This window comes from Anomalospiza imberbis, chromosome 15 (assembly GCF_031753505.1).
Source record: "Anomalospiza imberbis isolate Cuckoo-Finch-1a 21T00152 chromosome 15, ASM3175350v1, whole genome shotgun sequence".
In the NCBI taxonomy this organism is placed as follows: Eukaryota; Metazoa; Chordata; class Aves; order Passeriformes; family Viduidae; genus Anomalospiza; species Anomalospiza imberbis.
In genome coordinates, this window is record NC_089695.1 from 11,420,122 (window position 1) to 11,436,780 (window position 16,659).

At 43.0% G+C, this 16,659-nt stretch overlaps 1 protein-coding gene across 1 annotated transcript in view; it reads right to left on the minus strand.

The window, feature by feature from the left end:
* Nucleotides 1–16,659, minus strand: part of ADAMTS2 (ADAM metallopeptidase with thrombospondin type 1 motif 2) — a 174,743-nt gene that overhangs the window by 12,984 nt on the left and 145,100 nt on the right. The window contains exons 11-18 of the mRNA XM_068205862.1: nt 11,577–11,722; nt 9,982–10,157; nt 6,052–6,185; nt 5,125–5,248; nt 4,425–4,505; nt 2,788–2,951; nt 1,464–1,623; nt 138–270 (exon numbers count right to left, since the gene is read on the minus strand). Of these exons, the coding sequence (XP_068061963.1) occupies nt 138–270; nt 1,464–1,623; nt 2,788–2,951; nt 4,425–4,505; nt 5,125–5,248; nt 6,052–6,185; nt 9,982–10,157; nt 11,577–11,722 (1,118 nt within the window). The remainder of the gene's footprint in view (nt 1–137; nt 271–1,463; nt 1,624–2,787; nt 2,952–4,424; nt 4,506–5,124; nt 5,249–6,051; nt 6,186–9,981; nt 10,158–11,576; nt 11,723–16,659) is intronic.

Genomic DNA, 16,659 nt, shown 5'->3' on the forward strand with positions numbered 1-16,659 from the left:
TGAGATCCTCACAGTCCTGGGCCTCTGTAATGGCCATGAAGGTGAAGCCAAAGCCACCTTCCTTGAGGGGACAATGCTGGCTGGGTGTGATGCCCCTTGCACCTCCAGGGAACAGTGCTGGGGGCAGGGATGCTTACATGGGCTGGGAGCACTCCTGGAGGTTGCACACCCTGCGGATGGGTTTGGGCTTCTGGATCAGCTCGCAGTAGCTCCGATGAACCATCTTGTGGTCCGTCTTCCTGCGGCAGCCGTATTTGGTGAACTGGTAGCCTGGGGAGAGACACTGCTCTTACTCTAAGAGCTGGCACATCTCACACAGGGCTTGAGTTTCAGAGGAACTGCACAAATTCTGTCAAGGGTTGCAGTAGGAATTGCAAATGAACGTGCTACCAAAGTAGGGGTAAGCTGCACTGAATAAAGATTTGCAATGCAAATTTAGTACCCAAAATTGCTCACCCCCTATATTTCTCTCTCCTTTAATCACAGAATCACTGGGTTGGAAGAGACCATCAAGATCATCGAGTCCAACCCAGCCCTAACACCTCAACTAAACCATGGCACCCAGTGCCACATCCAGGGCTTTATTAAATACATCCAGGGATGTGGACTCCACCACCTCCCTGGGCAGACCATTCCAGAACTTCATCACTCTTTCTGTAAAAAAGTTTTTCCTAATATCCAACCTATATTTCCCTCGGTGCAGCTTGAGACTGTCCTCTGGTTCTGTCAGTGCTGCCTGGAGAAAGAGCCCAACCCCACCTGAGCACAGGCACCTTTCAGGAGCTGTAGAGAGTGCTGAGGTCACCCCTGAGTCTCGTTTTCTCCAGGCTGAGCACCCCCAGCTCCCTCAGCCGTTCCTCACAGGGCTCATGTTCCAAGCCCCTGACTAACCTCATTGCCCTTCTCTGGACATGTTCAAGAATCTCAACATCCTTCCCAAACTGAGGGGACAGAACTGGACTCAGCACTCAAGGTGCAGCCTCACTATGAAAATGAAAATAACACTTAAGTAATATTTAATGAAAATAACAGCCAGACCCAGCATATCAAAAGCATTCTGCAAACCTGACTAGCCACAATCCAGTGCTGCAACCCGACCATGAGCCTGGGGAACAGCATCAGCATTCAGATCTGGCCCCAAAAAGGAGTCTGACATTGCAAAAGCCACACCACTGGATGTGGATTTACAAAGGGCTGCCCCATGGCACCTTGAGGTTTGGCACCTTCACAGCTTGGAGACTCTCATCCAAATCTTGCACATTTGTCCAATTTTTCTGTTCCATAACCATAAATCAGAAATTAATCTTATTAATCTGATCTGCCCCCTAAACATTTAAGTCAGATTTTAACACCATTCAGTATTTATTTATCTATTACTTAAATAAAACTCCTCTCATACTCTGGTCTCCCTAATGTCTTGTGGCAATGAATGAATTTTGCATGATCTGAGGTTTTGTTTTTACCTCCTCCACAAGGTTTTGAACACTGGGACCATTTCTTCAAAGCCCATTCATATAACAATGAGTCCTCTTCCAAAACATTATTGTTATCTACATTCAAGGAATCTTCATGGATCATGTATTTGTAAGTCAAAGATATCTTGGCACCACCATGAGGAATCACCTAATAAGCAAAGGAGATATAATGAAAAAAAAATATGAAAGACTGATATCAGGAGCTCTGTGAGATGATGTGAAATAGTGATCATGGCTCACATATAAAAAACATCCCCAGAGGGATTTCAACCTTTAGCTGCACTCAACACATTTTTTCCTTGATGAAAAAGTATCTCCATCCTTATGACACAGAGTTTCTAAACTGCATATTAAGAAAGATTGTTGTTGATTTAGACTTATTTTCCTTGCCAGCATTGGACTGACATCATGATACTAAATTTTTTCCATATCCCATCACAAAGGAAGGAAATTTTGTACCGAAATGATAACGGATAGTTCCACTAAAAGACAAAGCAAATTCAACTGCTGAAATAAGTGAAACCGGCAAAGAAAATTGCTTATATTTCTGATAAAACACAAATATTCTTATGATAATCCTGGAATTCTGCAAAGCTCTTTACTTAATCTTGACAGAAATATAAACTATTTAGAAAGAGGTTTTGTTATCACACTGCACTAAGACAAATGCAAGAAAACAGAACTCCATTTGAACAAAGTGCAAAATATTTGTCTTTTGGAAACATAGTATTTATTCTTTCTTTGAAGTTCAGCTGCTGCAGATCAACACATTACAGTTGTTTTCAGAGGGATTCTAAATCAACTTACCCCTGAATTGAAGTCCACTGTTTGCTAGTTTGCAATGAAAAAAAGAATATATTTGGGTGGTTTTGGGAACTGTGGAACTGGTTTTGCCCTGACAAAGGGAGCCAGGATCACAGGAATCCTGTGTGTTCCCATTTCATTGCCTTTGCAGGATACATTTTCAAAACATGGATGGGAGAAGGAACTATTAGATCTAGCTGATATGAACCACTCTGACCTTTTTTTGATTGGTGCTCACATGTCAGATAGGATAAATAAACTGCAGTCTTTACTCAGTGGCTGATTGCTATGCCATCCACAGGAAATAATCAGGACAGCTGGTTGCTCAACACATAACCCTGAATTATAACAGCCCTCATGCAGAGCAATGAATTGGGAGAAAGGAATTAAAACACATCTTCTATTGTCTTATAATTGAAGCAGATGTGTTCTTGTAACTCACAAGAGGAATCTGAATGATATGCTAGCCCACTGTGGCTCTGTGGAAGGTGGTTTCCATTTGACTTACCAGGATAACTATCCCATGACGCAGCGGCCCCATGGTCTGCACCGTTTCTCTGTCGTCGTCATTCCGATATTCCCACTCCACACCCATGTCAATAAATACTTTGGAGTCTGGCACATAGTTGTCCTCACTTAGAATGAATTTCCCCGTTTCACGATTTTTAATAGCTGGGAACAACACAAGAGAAGTGAATATACGAGGTTTGTTTCTCCTCTCCAGTTTTGATCTGCTCATGTCCCAGTGGACGAAGCTGAAAAGGCCAATGTGCATTTTTCCTCTGTTCCCTCACAGGTTTGGAAAGACTTTTTCAGGTGTTTCACTGAACTGTCAATGCTTTTCTGCTCAGCTCCAGGAACATTAGTTGTCCTTTTTTTTTCCTTTTTCATAGCCTGCCTCGCCAGAGAAATGAGGCCAATGCAGCTGCACCACAGGGTCCAGCTGCCTGCTCCCATATAACAACTTCTGAATCCACTGGCCAAATCTGAGCCAATTTGAGAGCCAGTGGGGGTCCCAGAGCTATTCAGCTCTTTCATATGCTGTAAGGCAGCTCAGGGGGCTGTTACTGCTCCATCAGAGAAAGGCTACTGAGCTAACCCCCAGCAGGTCCCCACAGTGAGAGAGTGACACTAGAAACAGCATTAATTCTCCTGCTCAGATCCAGTCCTGACACCAGCACAGTCCTGTTAAGCTCCTGCTGCTCTGCAGACACCTGCCACTGCACACAGAGCCTGGTTCCTCTCTTCAGCTCTTCAGTGCTCCATCCCTCACCTGGAGAGACTTCAGCCACCTTTGTATGAGGACAGGTTTTCACCTGAGATGGAACATTTGCCCTCCTCGTTAGAAGAAGCAGGGACTATTTGTTATGTAACACCAGATTTTAACTCCACTCTCTCTCTGGCAGCTACTTGAGCATCCTGCTCCCTCAGCAGTGGCCAAGACAGAGCGCCATGTCCATGTGCACAGCACTCAGCTCACCCCGACAGAACTTTGAATGAGGGCTGCTCCCTGATCCACAGGGCCAGGCTGCCCTGCGCAGGAAGGAAAGCATTCACCGGGGAGAAGCTGGGACGACTCACACTGTGATTGGCAGGCCATTCACTGTGAATCTACTTCCAATTAATAGCAGCCTACTAATCACTGCTTCCCATTGATTACAGAGCCTGGGGAGGAGTGGATCTCCATTGCCTCCTAAGCTGCTGGATTGATTTGGCAGCCTCGTGACAGTACCGTTAGCAGAGGGGCAGAATCTGGAGCAGATCTGGATATAGCTGGGAAATGACTGAGGGTGGGAAGCACGAAAGATGCACACAACGACCATAGAATGGTTTGGGTTGAAAAGGACTTTGAAGATCATCTACTTCCCACCCCCAAAGATAATGCACTGCACCCCATGAAGTAACTCAGTGCCTCTTCCAGCAGCTTTCACACGTGCACATACCAACACAGAGATCTGGCTGGGACACCCTGGAATACAGCACAGGGAAATCAAACAAGGTTCCTAAACCAACATACTTAGACAAAGTATATGGTGTGGGTGGGTAATGGGTAAACAAATGTATAAACACATTGTCAGCCTCCAGAGACAAAAATAAATACCAGAAAAAATATTCTGACTGAAAATGTTCCTACTTGTTACTTACCAAGATGATGAGTGGTGGCATCTGTTTCCTGTATAAGTAAATGCCTTGCACCAGCAGGAATTTCAAACATCTTAACGTACCCTAAATTGAGGTATTTGAAAAGATAGTTATGGATTAATATGCCACAGTCAGGGTGGGTTTTTAGGCTTTTAAATAAATCTTATTTCTGAAAGCAGGGTGTATTAAACAAGATGAAGTGAATCCAGCATTATTCCCATTCCCATTTCTGTGCCAGGTGATGGAACATAACAGGGACAAAGGGCTTGGGGTCAGAAGAAAGATGCCTGAAGTATCACCAACAGACTTGCCTTCAGACTAAAATGGGCTTGAGTGCCATATGCAGCCACAGAGACCACCCAACCTCCTGCCTGACAGTGCCTGATGATGACACATTATTGCAGCACTGGAGTGACAGAGCAGCTGGCTGACATCAGCAGCACAAGTCCACAGCTCTCCAACAAGGAGCAGGGAAGCCCTCTGCCATGCGTGCACAGGCCTTGGGATCAGCAGCTTTAACTGCTCGCTGGACAGAAGCCTTATTTTCAAATTATAAACACGTATGGAAGTAAGTCCTGATTGTTTATTGGAATTAATGATGCTGCAAATGATTTATAATTGTCGTGGTACTTTCCATGAAACATAAGAGACCAAGAAAAAATACCCTGAATTCCACAGGACAAACCACACTGGATGCACTGACCTTGCTTTTTTGGTACTCTTGAAAATGTTCTTTTCACCACTTTGCAGTGCGAATTATCTCCTCCACAGACACCACACTTATCTTCCTGCTTCGTGGAACCTATGACCCTGTCACACCCAACTTTCTGTGCACAAAAGAGAGAAACAGTCATTATTATTTATCCACTTTTCAATTCAAATGAGCCTTCACTTTACATATCAACCCCCAGATTCTGCTTCAGCAAAGCAGCACACCTCGTAGTATTCTCCTGGAAGATCAACACCTAAACAGATTTTAATACTTCCAGTTCCTATAATAGCTGTCAACTGGCTGATTATATTTTCATATTATGCTTCACAGTGGTTCTCTTACTGAAGGAAAGCAGCATGGTTAAGGAAAAGCTCTTCAGCCTCAGCTTAAGACAGCTCCTTAAATTCCAGGAGAATCTAGGCATCTATATGGGGATAAGCACCTCTACCAGTGTTTTGCTAGTCAGATACCAATTCCTTTGAAAGATGACCTGCAGCAGATCCCAACTTAGAGGAACTGTCATTGATCTTTTAAAAACAGCACGATCAAATACCGAGAGAATGCACATCAGCCATATCCTAACACCACTTTCCTTGAAAGCTGCTGTGTGTTCCTATTTCATTGTACATTCCACCCCCACTAAACCTCAGCAGGGAGAGCTTTCCTTGAAAGCTAATAGTAATAGTTCATCTTAAAATACTGCATGAAATATTACTTGTGTAGGTAGGTGCTTTTGGAATCGACTCACATGCATGGCAACTGTGAATATCACACATAATATTGTGACAATAATCCTAATGAAATCTCCTTATTGCCCAAAGTGTTATTATACTTAGTCAGGCTCAGAGAGAAACACTCAAGGTACAGTTTGAATTGCTTTCACAATACTGAGCTCTGCAGAAGCCCCCAGACACTCACGAGGCAGTCCCCCCTCACGCAGATGCTGTAAGCGTCCTTGTAGGAGCAGCGGGTCCCGTCGTGCACCATCCTTTTCATGTACACCACATCCCCTGTCTCCTTGGATTCACAGTACAGGTGGCACCTCTCCTTGGCTGAAAAACAAAACGACCCAAATTGTGCATGTTCAGCTCTCAGTTTAGTTGCTGACTTTGTGAGCAGCTCTTTCAGTAATGTTGGCTCTCCCTTCTTCCTTGCACACATCACAGAGCCCAACGTGGTGCCCATGAATCATTGATGCTTATCCCCTTTGAAAGATTCTGTGATGTCTTGGAAAATGCTGAATCATAAAGCATCCATGTGTCACCATTAGGAGACAGGCTTAAAAATAACAGATCATTGAATTTGAGGGGGGATCTATTTAATCCTTTGCAGATGATGCAATCTGGCAGAGCTCTCCTCACATGCACGACTACCTGTGAGAGATGCTGGTTTCTCCTGCACTGCACTTAAATTGAAAAAAAGCCAAATTAATTTTCCTATTAAAAGCAGCTGTTTGACACTGAGTGAACCTGGCATCCAAAATTTCTTCAGAGACAGCTGGGCCATAGCATTTCATCCTAACCACAAAGTTAATTTTCCCTCATGGTTGTACTTGTATTTATGATAATTTAAACCATTAAACAAGATGAGATGTCAAAAAGATTCAGAGAAAAACCTTTTTTTTTTTTTTTACTGCTAACACATGCACAAACAGCCACACAAGTGATACCTTCTCTAATCTGCTCCAAAGAGCTAAGAACAAAAAATAAAGCTGAACATGACTAGTCAGTGGCTGAATAAAGTTGTATTCCACTAGTGTATTTCATTTTACCCATTTCTCTTGCTGTGCTCAGCCCCATAATAGGATTCACTATGCTTTCCTTGGCACTGAAGAGCAGATGGCCTTTCTGCTAGATGAAACAAGTAGAGATTCTGCTATTTTAACATGATTAAAAGTTGGAATGCTTTTCCCACCATTTAAAACAATAACAACCTTTCCATCATAGCAGTTCAACTGAAATAGATCTTCACAGGCCCTTTGCGTTCTTCCCCTGTACAGTTCCATGGCCTCTGCCCTCTTTTATAAAGTCCTTGTTATTGCTGTTGATATCCTCAAGGCCACTGGGTATTGGTACATCAGAGACCTTTGCTACTGCTCCAAACCATGCAGAGAAGCCATGCTGAAAACCCAGGGTCTAGTCTATTAAAACAGGTACTTTTTTTGGTGCAAATTCTTAATAGGAGACTATTAAGATCACAATAACGACAGACCGAATGCATACATTAGAAACATTAAGCTGTGCACAGGATAGATGTGTACACAGCACCCCTGGGTATGCAGCCACCCCCACCCCACACATACCACACATTCACTGCACGTGATTAAAGAGAATATCAGCAGGTCGGACTGGGTGCCAACAACTCTGCACAAGGGCTTTATTTTAGAGATGGTTCTGCTCCCGCTGCTGCACGGAACAGTAAATGTGTACGTGCTGTTAAATTAGACCCTGGACACAGTAGAGCATGGATGTGCTGGTGTGCCTGTCCAGTCCCTGCTCCCTGAGTCCTTCTCATTTAACTGAGGCTGGGAGCTCATGGGCAGAGTCCCTCCCTGCTGCCCTGGCTGATGCACAGTGCGGGAGCCTGTGAGCACGGCAGGGTGAGGACATGGGGGCTCTGAGGGCCTGGAACAGGAGACAGCCATGGCACAACGGGGCATGGGATGCTCAAGGACACACTGAGGTGTGCCCCAGCTCAGTGGCTTTTCTCTGCCCACAGCACGAGGCACTCCTGTCTGCTCTTATGCCCTGCACAATGTGTCAGACACGTCCAGCTGAGCTGCCTGTGTAGTGTATGGATTTATGTCACTTCTGAGCCACAACTGCATTGTCCTCACAAGTATGTCACTGATATGCCTTACCGTTACAAAAGGGAGTTTTGAATAGATTAGAGCTCAAGCATAAGCTTGTCTCTGGCCTTATTTTCACACAAAAGCTGTTCCCTCTAATAACCCTGCACAGGTAAATGTAACTCTCAAGGTATCTGCAGTTATACCATAGTTATATTGGAAACCAGCAGTGCCCAGGGATCAGCACTCAGACATCAATGAGCTGGTTTCTGACACAGAAGCCATTGAATTTAATTGAAAAATTTCTGATTTGTTTCACTGGTCTTTGCAACAGACTGCTCCAAAGGCTAAAGCATAAGCAAAGGTCCTGCAGGCAACAGCCTTCATTCCTTCACCTTGTGCCAGCAAAGCTATTTCATGAAATTAAGCTGTGAGGCTGTGTCTGTGCCTTTGAAAATCCCAGACTAACAGACTGACCAAGATGGCATGAAAAGAATGAGGGAACTCTGAGAAACTGTTTGGGAAGAAAGTCAGGCAAATTAATTATAAGGAATTTGCTATTAATTTCTGGCAGAGTATCCTCTCACTGGAATGCAAAATGATTCACCCAAAATGACCCTTCTCCTCCCAGTGATGGCAGCTGGGCTGAGGATGGGGCAGGTGCTCAGAACCTGCCCCTTGCCAGGCCAACCCTGCCCTCAAGAATTTGTCATTCAATAAGGTGTTAGGGTTCAAAAACGGTGAGCAGCTCACACTGCTCATTCAACAAGCTGAGACTCATTGTCCTCTGCCTCTTTGTTTGGTAAAACATCTCAGTGTGTTTTCTGGCAAGAGCAGACATGGCCCAAAGCAACCAGCTGCACTTGCACTGACAGTTAAGCTGAAGCATTAACAGGAACAGGAACATTTTTGTTTTAGGAGATGATCTCTGTCAACCTTGCTGGTTTGAGAGCCAGCACCCATCCAACCCAACAGCTGCCTGAGCAGTGCCAGCAGCATTTGGAGGAAGACACTGGAACCAAGTGGAAACTTTTCTTAGAATATTCTCCCAGTTCCTCCTACACTGCCACTTGGGGATTTCCAAAATCATGACTGGAACTTGGTGTTTAATGGCTCTTAATGGACTGTAGAACTGTCAAGAATTTTTCAAAATAATTTCTAAAACTTTCTGGCATCAGCAACCTTCTATGGCAGTGAATTTCAAGATAATTAAATGCTTTGTACTAAGCCTTTCCTCTTATTTGTTTTAAATCTGCCACCTGATAATTTTATTTGCTGTTCCCAGGCTCGTGTTATGAGAATCTCAGCAATCATTCCACATTCAGTCTCTTTGGGCCACTCACAACTCTGTAACTCTATCTTTTTAATCTACATCCTTGCTTTTCCAGGGTGAAAAGTCCTGGTTTATCCAAACTCTCCTCATCCAGAAGTCATTATTTATGTTTGCTTTATTCTGGCCTGAGTTCAGCTGTGGGTTTTTAGCAGCCTGGGCAGCGGTGAGATGGGCACAACCTGAGATACACTGGCTGAGTATTTAAAGTGCAGGCACAACATGCAGGTACACAGGGGCAGGTCAGTGCTCTCCATCTCTCCCTTCACAGTCACTGAACTGATCTTCTCCTAAAGCTATTCCCAGCCTTTCTCTTCAGAGCCCACCATCCATACACACACACACACACCCACCCCAGTTTTTACCCCCACATCCAATACTGGCATTCATTAACACCACACTTCCTTTGCCTTCTTGTGTCTCTTAGTGTCACAAGGTCCTTCTGCAGCTCTCAGAATGGACCATCCTCCCATGCAAAACCATTCCCTTTTATCTCATGGTAAATCCATTTAACAGCTGGCATTGGGGAATGGGGTCCAAAGTTTTTTGTAAAATCCAAGTGCATTGCATAAATTGAGTCACTTCTACACTGATACTCACTGATCCCTCCAAACACCTCCTAACAGATTTAGGAGGCATGATTTCCTGGGAAGAAATTTTACCCCTCCCTATACAATTTTTATTCATATTTGTAGCTGGTTTTAGTTTTGACAGGAGAGGGGCTGCTCACCATCAACATGTTCATAGGGGAGCCAGTGGTGTTTGGTGTTCTGGTACTCAAAGTAGGGGTCCCACTGCCGGCACTGCTCCTCTCTGAAATCCTCAAAGTCCTTGGGACAGTCCTGGGTGTTGCACAGCTGGAACTCGTAGCTCGGCCCCACACACGTGCGGCCTCCGTTGGCAGGACTGTGACATGCAGAGAACCCCATGGTTAGTTTTGCTATTATTTCACTAATCAAGTGTCTATTAAATCTTTTGAGGAGCAATTTGATTCCCAGTCATGTCAGTAGGCACTTGATGAAGCCAGGGCTGTATTTCTGATACATAAAATATATATTTCCTTAAAAGCCTGCTGTCACTGTTTAGCTGTTAAAAAGCAACTTCTGCAAGTAGAGGTTCAAACTACTTGATAAAGGCAAGAAAAGCCATTTTCTTGGTGTAGCCAGGAAAGGAAAACACAGCAAAACTCATTCACATTCACCCTTAATGCAGCTGCAAAGGCAGAACAGCCCAGCTCAGTGTGTGCCCCCAGGCAGATGTGTACCAGATCCCTGGCAGATCTGGCATCACAGAGCTCAGGACCTATAGCTGGGTTTTCATCCTCTTCCAGGAAACATAGAAAACGTTTTCAATAGCATGTTAGGCTTTTCCTACATGCAAATGGGTTTTACAGCTAAAGCTGTGCCCACAATTATAAAGGTCGCTTCTCTGTTGCCAAAGTAATAAAGGCTGAAAAGAGAACTGGCAAATGTTTTCTTAACAGAACAATTTCCATTGAAAATGCTGCTTCATAAAACTCAATTAAAAAAAAAAAAAAAAACAAATCAATGATAAGATGATTTTTAATACTAGCCAACTTCAATTGCTTTATCAACAAACCAAGAAATTAAATGTTAAAAATATTCTCTCTGTTAAAATCATTTAATTCCAACAATTGTTTTAGTCCTTGCTGTTAGGATCTTGACATTTTATGATACACTTTAAGATAGCAATAATTACATATTTCCTATCATATGTATATGCCAATCTTTATTAACTATACTTTGCTCTCACTGTTACAGAAATGGAATCATTCTACACTATCTAAATGACCCATATGTAAGTTATTAAAGCAAGACAATTCAAAATTCCTAAAATTAACTTTGTGGAAAGTTCTGATCTCAGGAGCTTTGTTCCAACTTGGAATGAAAACAGGTTGAAAATATTTTAAGACCTTCTTGTTGAAATATCCTAAAAGGTGGATTAAAGAAAACCTTTTAAATGGTTTTTAAAAAATCCAGTACATCACTTATATTATTTTATACTCACATTTTAAAACAAGATCTGTAGAACTCTAAACTTTTACTTATGCCTCACACAGCACTGTACTAGCCCTTGTAACTGCATAACCAGTTTAATAGATGGATAAACTGAGAAATAAAGATGATTCATGGCTTGCTAAGGGTGCCAAAAGTAGAATTTCTGACAACTTATGCTATAGGTCAGATTTAACAAGCACCACTCAGCATCCTTTCCTGCACTGCTGCACTGGCCATGCACTGAGGATCCTCCCTGTGCAGCCTCTGCACATTCAGTGGAGCCCCACATCAGTGGGGTGTCTCTTACTGTGGGTTGTCACACTGCCGGGTCCTGTACTTCACCCCGGTGCCACACGTGCGGGAACAAGAGCCAAACTTGCTCCATGCCCCCCAGTGTCCATCCTGCTTCAGAATGTCTGGTGTGAGCCAGATGCAGTGACCTTTAAAGCAATGCTGAAAGAGAGAATCAGATGTCAGAATGATTAGATTACTAACTTATATCAGATGAGAAGCTGTTGTACCACACATTTTAATTTTCGGCTCAAGTTCTGGATTTTTTTTCACCTCTCCAGTAGAAAGTAGAGGGACTTGCTGTCAGATTGTGCCCATGATCCCAAACTCACTCAGATTTTACAACCTTACATGTCAGTATGCACATGTGTGCGTGCAGGTTTCAAGTCTACCAAGTTTGTTAAACTGTTCTCAATGTTACATTTCCTCATCATCTGTCTGCAGCAGGGATATCATTTAAGGGAAATGGCAGAATCCCAAATATTGGAGGCTAACAGTAACATTCTGCTTCCACTGCTGCCTGCAGCCTCTCCAGGCAGCACTGTCAGGAGCTCTGGCCACAGCACCATCCTGCCCAGCTGCTCCCAAATCCACACCCATATTCCTATAATAAATGTGATCAGCAAAGTCATGGAATTAAGGTAAGCTCACATTGTAGACTTAATGCTATTAATTAAAAGCTTTTGCACTGTCTCCCTGGACATCTCATGGTAAACTTGACCAAAAAGCCAGGAGGTATTCCTTAGGGACAGCCCTGAACTGTCCTACAGCTGCACAGTTCATCATACCCTACCACACTTTCTCCTTGCTTTTACCTGGTTTTTAATACAGTTATTCTACAGCAGTTGAATTTACTGCATTCCTCAGACTATTAAGGGATTTTATTTCAAGAGCCTTCATAGCTCCAGTACTGATCATCTCTACTGTCATCTCCTGTTAAAGAAACCTGTCAATGCCTTTCCACCAATTTCTCCAGTCCATAATCATGGAGTTTTTTCTCAGCTGAAGTCACAAAAAATTCTTCTCAAGGATCACAAGATTCTGGCCCCTTTCAGTACTATTTCTGCTTTCATAAAAGTCTACTGATGAAGTGTGGGTGCTGGAAAATATATTCCAGCAAACAAACGACTTTGCATGAGACTGTCACAGTTTGTCTGCGTTAACGGTTACTGCTGGGATGAGAGCTCTGGCTCAGGAGCACAGATGGCTGCAACAACAAGTGAAATCAGTCACTTACTTTCCTTAACATTCAAGTCAACAACAACATTTTACACAGCTTAACAAGCCCTGGAACGCAGGAATTTGGCAGGCTGCACAAGACAAGCATATGGCTAAATGCATGCTGCCAGCAAAAACAAAATCAGAAGATATATAACAGGAGAGTGTTCTTGAGCATAGAGCGATTAGTGATCTGGAAGGCAAATCTAAAAGTGAAGGATAACCATTAATAATGCTGAATTTCAAGAGAGAATCATTAGAATGGTAGCAAGGCACAGCTTACTGATTCACTAATCTGTTCAGTGACTGGCTCCTTATTCATGCAATTTATTTTGGAGCTGATTTGGTTGGACAAGGACTAGAAGAGAGAGTAGAAATTAAGTTTCAACTATTTTTTTTCATTCCCATGACTTCAGATATTCAAAGTCAAAACATATTGAAATAGATGAGTTACCACAAAGCCAATTATACCAATCCTGCTCCAGAGCTGTAATGGGCAGATTTTTCTTAGATGTTTGACAGAACAAGAGATAATTCAGCAAAGCATGAAAGAAATGCAAAATGCTAATATGTCCTTTGCTTTTTTTGGTTTAGAAGCTCGGGGCTGTACCCTTCAGGGACTGTTTACTTGCGGCTTTGGAGAGGTTTGTTTGAACAAACAGTTTGAGTCGTGGGGCCCTGCGCTGCCAGGGGACCATTCAGCAATGTGGGGGAAGTTGGCAATGTTTCAGCTTGTCAATAGACATTTCAGCTGGGCTTGGAAGCAGATGTGAAGTGACAGCTCCTGATCTGTGCTTACTCACACATCCTTTTATCAGGCTGCTGCATCTCTCAGGTGTAAGTTCCACAGCAGTGACCAAATCCATTTCAGGAGCCATTTAGCCTATGTTCATTATGTGATGATCCAGAATCCAGTACTTGGACTCATGGAGGAGAGGGAGAGACATGTGGTGACACTGTGTTTCCCAGCCTCTTTTCCCTGTTTTAGTCAGGAATAGCAGGATGCAGGTTTGCAACAACCTCTAATAAACCCCCCTCTCTGACATTGAGACTGGTCCCTGAACTGGAAGGCAAACATGGAATAGTGTTATTGACTTTGCTGTGTAAAGAGAAGAGCAGCACTGATTTTTAGTGGAGAAGCTGGTCAGATGCTGATTGTTGGGAAGCTGAGGCAGAGCTATTAGGAGAGAAGCATTTGTGTAAAATGAGTCATCCCCAGCTCTGCCTTTTTTTGTGGATTAAAAGAAAGGAGCCTACAGAAAACAAAATTATTCACTAATGAATCTTACTCTGTGCAGATCCATGCAAGAAAATGCATGAGAAGGTAAAACCAGAGACAGAGCAATCTCCAGTGTAATAAAGGAAGTTAAAGCCAACCCTTCCTATTGCTACTACATTAACTACATAATGAGGAGGAAAAGAGCCAAGCACTATTCCCTTCATAAACATGGGGTTTCACTTAAAGAATGAAGCATATCAAAGCATTTCTTTTTTAAAATGAGAAAAAAAATGGGTAAATGCAAATTGTTTTCTTAGTTGAAGATGACTTCTTGCAGTCTCGCCTATTTTTCTGGCAACCAGGGCAGTCCAAAACAAGTGCATTTTCCAGGACAGGGAGCTTAAATTTCTTGCAGTAAAACATTCCACTGCTGTTTTCAGCAGTTCTTTGAAACAACTGCTGTGGATGCCAAAAAAAGAACCAGTGTGTTCCTGTGGGCTTAACACATCTGCAAGTCAATTTTCCAAGAATTGAAGATCTTCTGTGGGTAACTATTTTATATTGGGCAGCAATGGGCACCTCTCTCATCTCCTCACTTGATGCTCCAGGGCCTACCAAGTAACCCTCATAGTGCACCAAGGCCGGGGGTGCTCAGTTCTCCTCACTCTCCTGGGGTCCCATCAGGAGGGGATTACTGATTTATTTGTATTCCCCATCACACGCAGGCTGGCCCGCTCTGCTCCATCTGTTTAAAATAATTAGTTGCAAGGGATGAACTGAAAGTTCCTACACTGAGGACTACTCTGAGGCAGGGAAAGTTTCTTCAGTGGAGAAGCAAGTATTCTCCATTTCTGTGGTGACTAACACAGCACACACTCACCCATCTGTCTCCTGTCTCCGAGAGAAGCTGAGGTCAGCTTTCTCAGTGGGAAATTAACTGCATTGCTTTGAGTACCCATTAGTGTTTTAAGAAACCTTTTTTCTTGGTCCATATTTCTTCTCAAAAGTATCTATTTATTTCAATATTTAATCATTCCCTTCCTTTCCTGACAGAGTAAAAAATCATTCCAAGTTTCACTCAGATCATCTCATTAGCACAGTGCAAGCAAAGAGAAGACCTGCTAGGTTTGTGCTGGATCCTTGGCACAGAAGCCAAATCCAAGAGCAACATCAGCTTGGTTGGCAGGAGCAGCTACCAGGCTCTTAACCTCTCTCCAAGAAAAGAAAAAAAGGAGGCTCAGGTGCTGCAAACCTTGATGTTAGTTACTGCAGCAAGCAGATGGACTCAAACATGTGATCTCCCTGCGTGACTGACTCTGGGTTTTATTTCTACCCTGTGGAGAGCAGTTAGCTCCTTCAGCCGACATAAATGTCTTCCCAGAAGAGTAATATTTTAAAAAAATGGAATAACAAAAACTGATGATAGATTTCTGAAGTTTGCCTGGATTCAGAAGCCTGAGGCTAATGGTAGAGCTGACAGAATTGTATACAAGTAAATAAATTATCAGCTGACAGCATATGTTTTCTTTCAATCTACAGAATGCCAGGCAGTTTAGCTTTGCACAGTTATGTCTTGTCTGCATGGCTTACTATAGCAATTTACAGAGTGTCTGTGACTCCACAGTAAGACTCTGAACTTCCATGTGCTTAACTTTACACACTGGAGTTATTTCGTGGAAGGTAATGTGACCATTTCCAGCGGCTGCATCATCAAAGCCTCACAAAACTGATAGAAACCTCCCTCTTGCTGTTGAAAATTCAATCTGGTTTTAAAAAATCAAGCTGGGAGCAGTATAAATTATTCTATTTCCTTCAGGATTCTGTCAAAATAGTAGTTTTCTTTTCTGACTGGGAAGGTCCAGGAGAATATGTTATTTTTTTTATCTTTAAACCCAGCAAATTATTAGTTTGCTGCCAATTAACATAATGTTTGCTCAGTATCTCCATTTGCACAAGAAGGCTCATTAAGAAGTTTTCAAAATTGCAGAACCCCACTCTTTTGGCAACTTAGTTCAAGTAACCACAGGCACAGAAGAGCTTACAAACATTTACATAAATATATATACTTATCTGTACACATACATGTATGTACATGCTCAAAAGCCTCATCTTCCCTTTCAAAGGGTGGTGTCTGGGACATCCAGGACACAGCCTGGGTGTGCAGACACATGCCCCTTAACATCCTGTCTGCCAAAAATATACTACAGATTTCACATTTCCCACATGGCTGTTCTTGCCCCTTGACCATCAGTTAGGAAGAAGACAGCTGGGCTGGATTCTCCTCAATGGCATCTGGCTAGATTTGGGATCAGTTGGCTAGATTTGGGATCAGCTATCAGTTATGTGAACACCAGCCCCAGGTGAGAACATCCACGCACCACACGCCGTGTTCATCTGCCCAGCACCACTTTCATTTCTGGCATCCCGTCCCCTCAGCTGCAGCAAAGCCAGGATGTTTCTGTGACACATCAGCAGTGCTGTGATTGGTTTGAGCTTAAAATAGGCCCTGGGAATTAGTGGTATGAAATCATGAAAACTGCAAATCTCTAAAGTGGGAAACAAATGAATCTTTCTCAATCAACATCTTTAATTGCTTGTGTTTCTGTACTTTTCTGGCATGATTCCAAAGAAAATAGGAGATCATGTTTGAAATTGTTTTCTA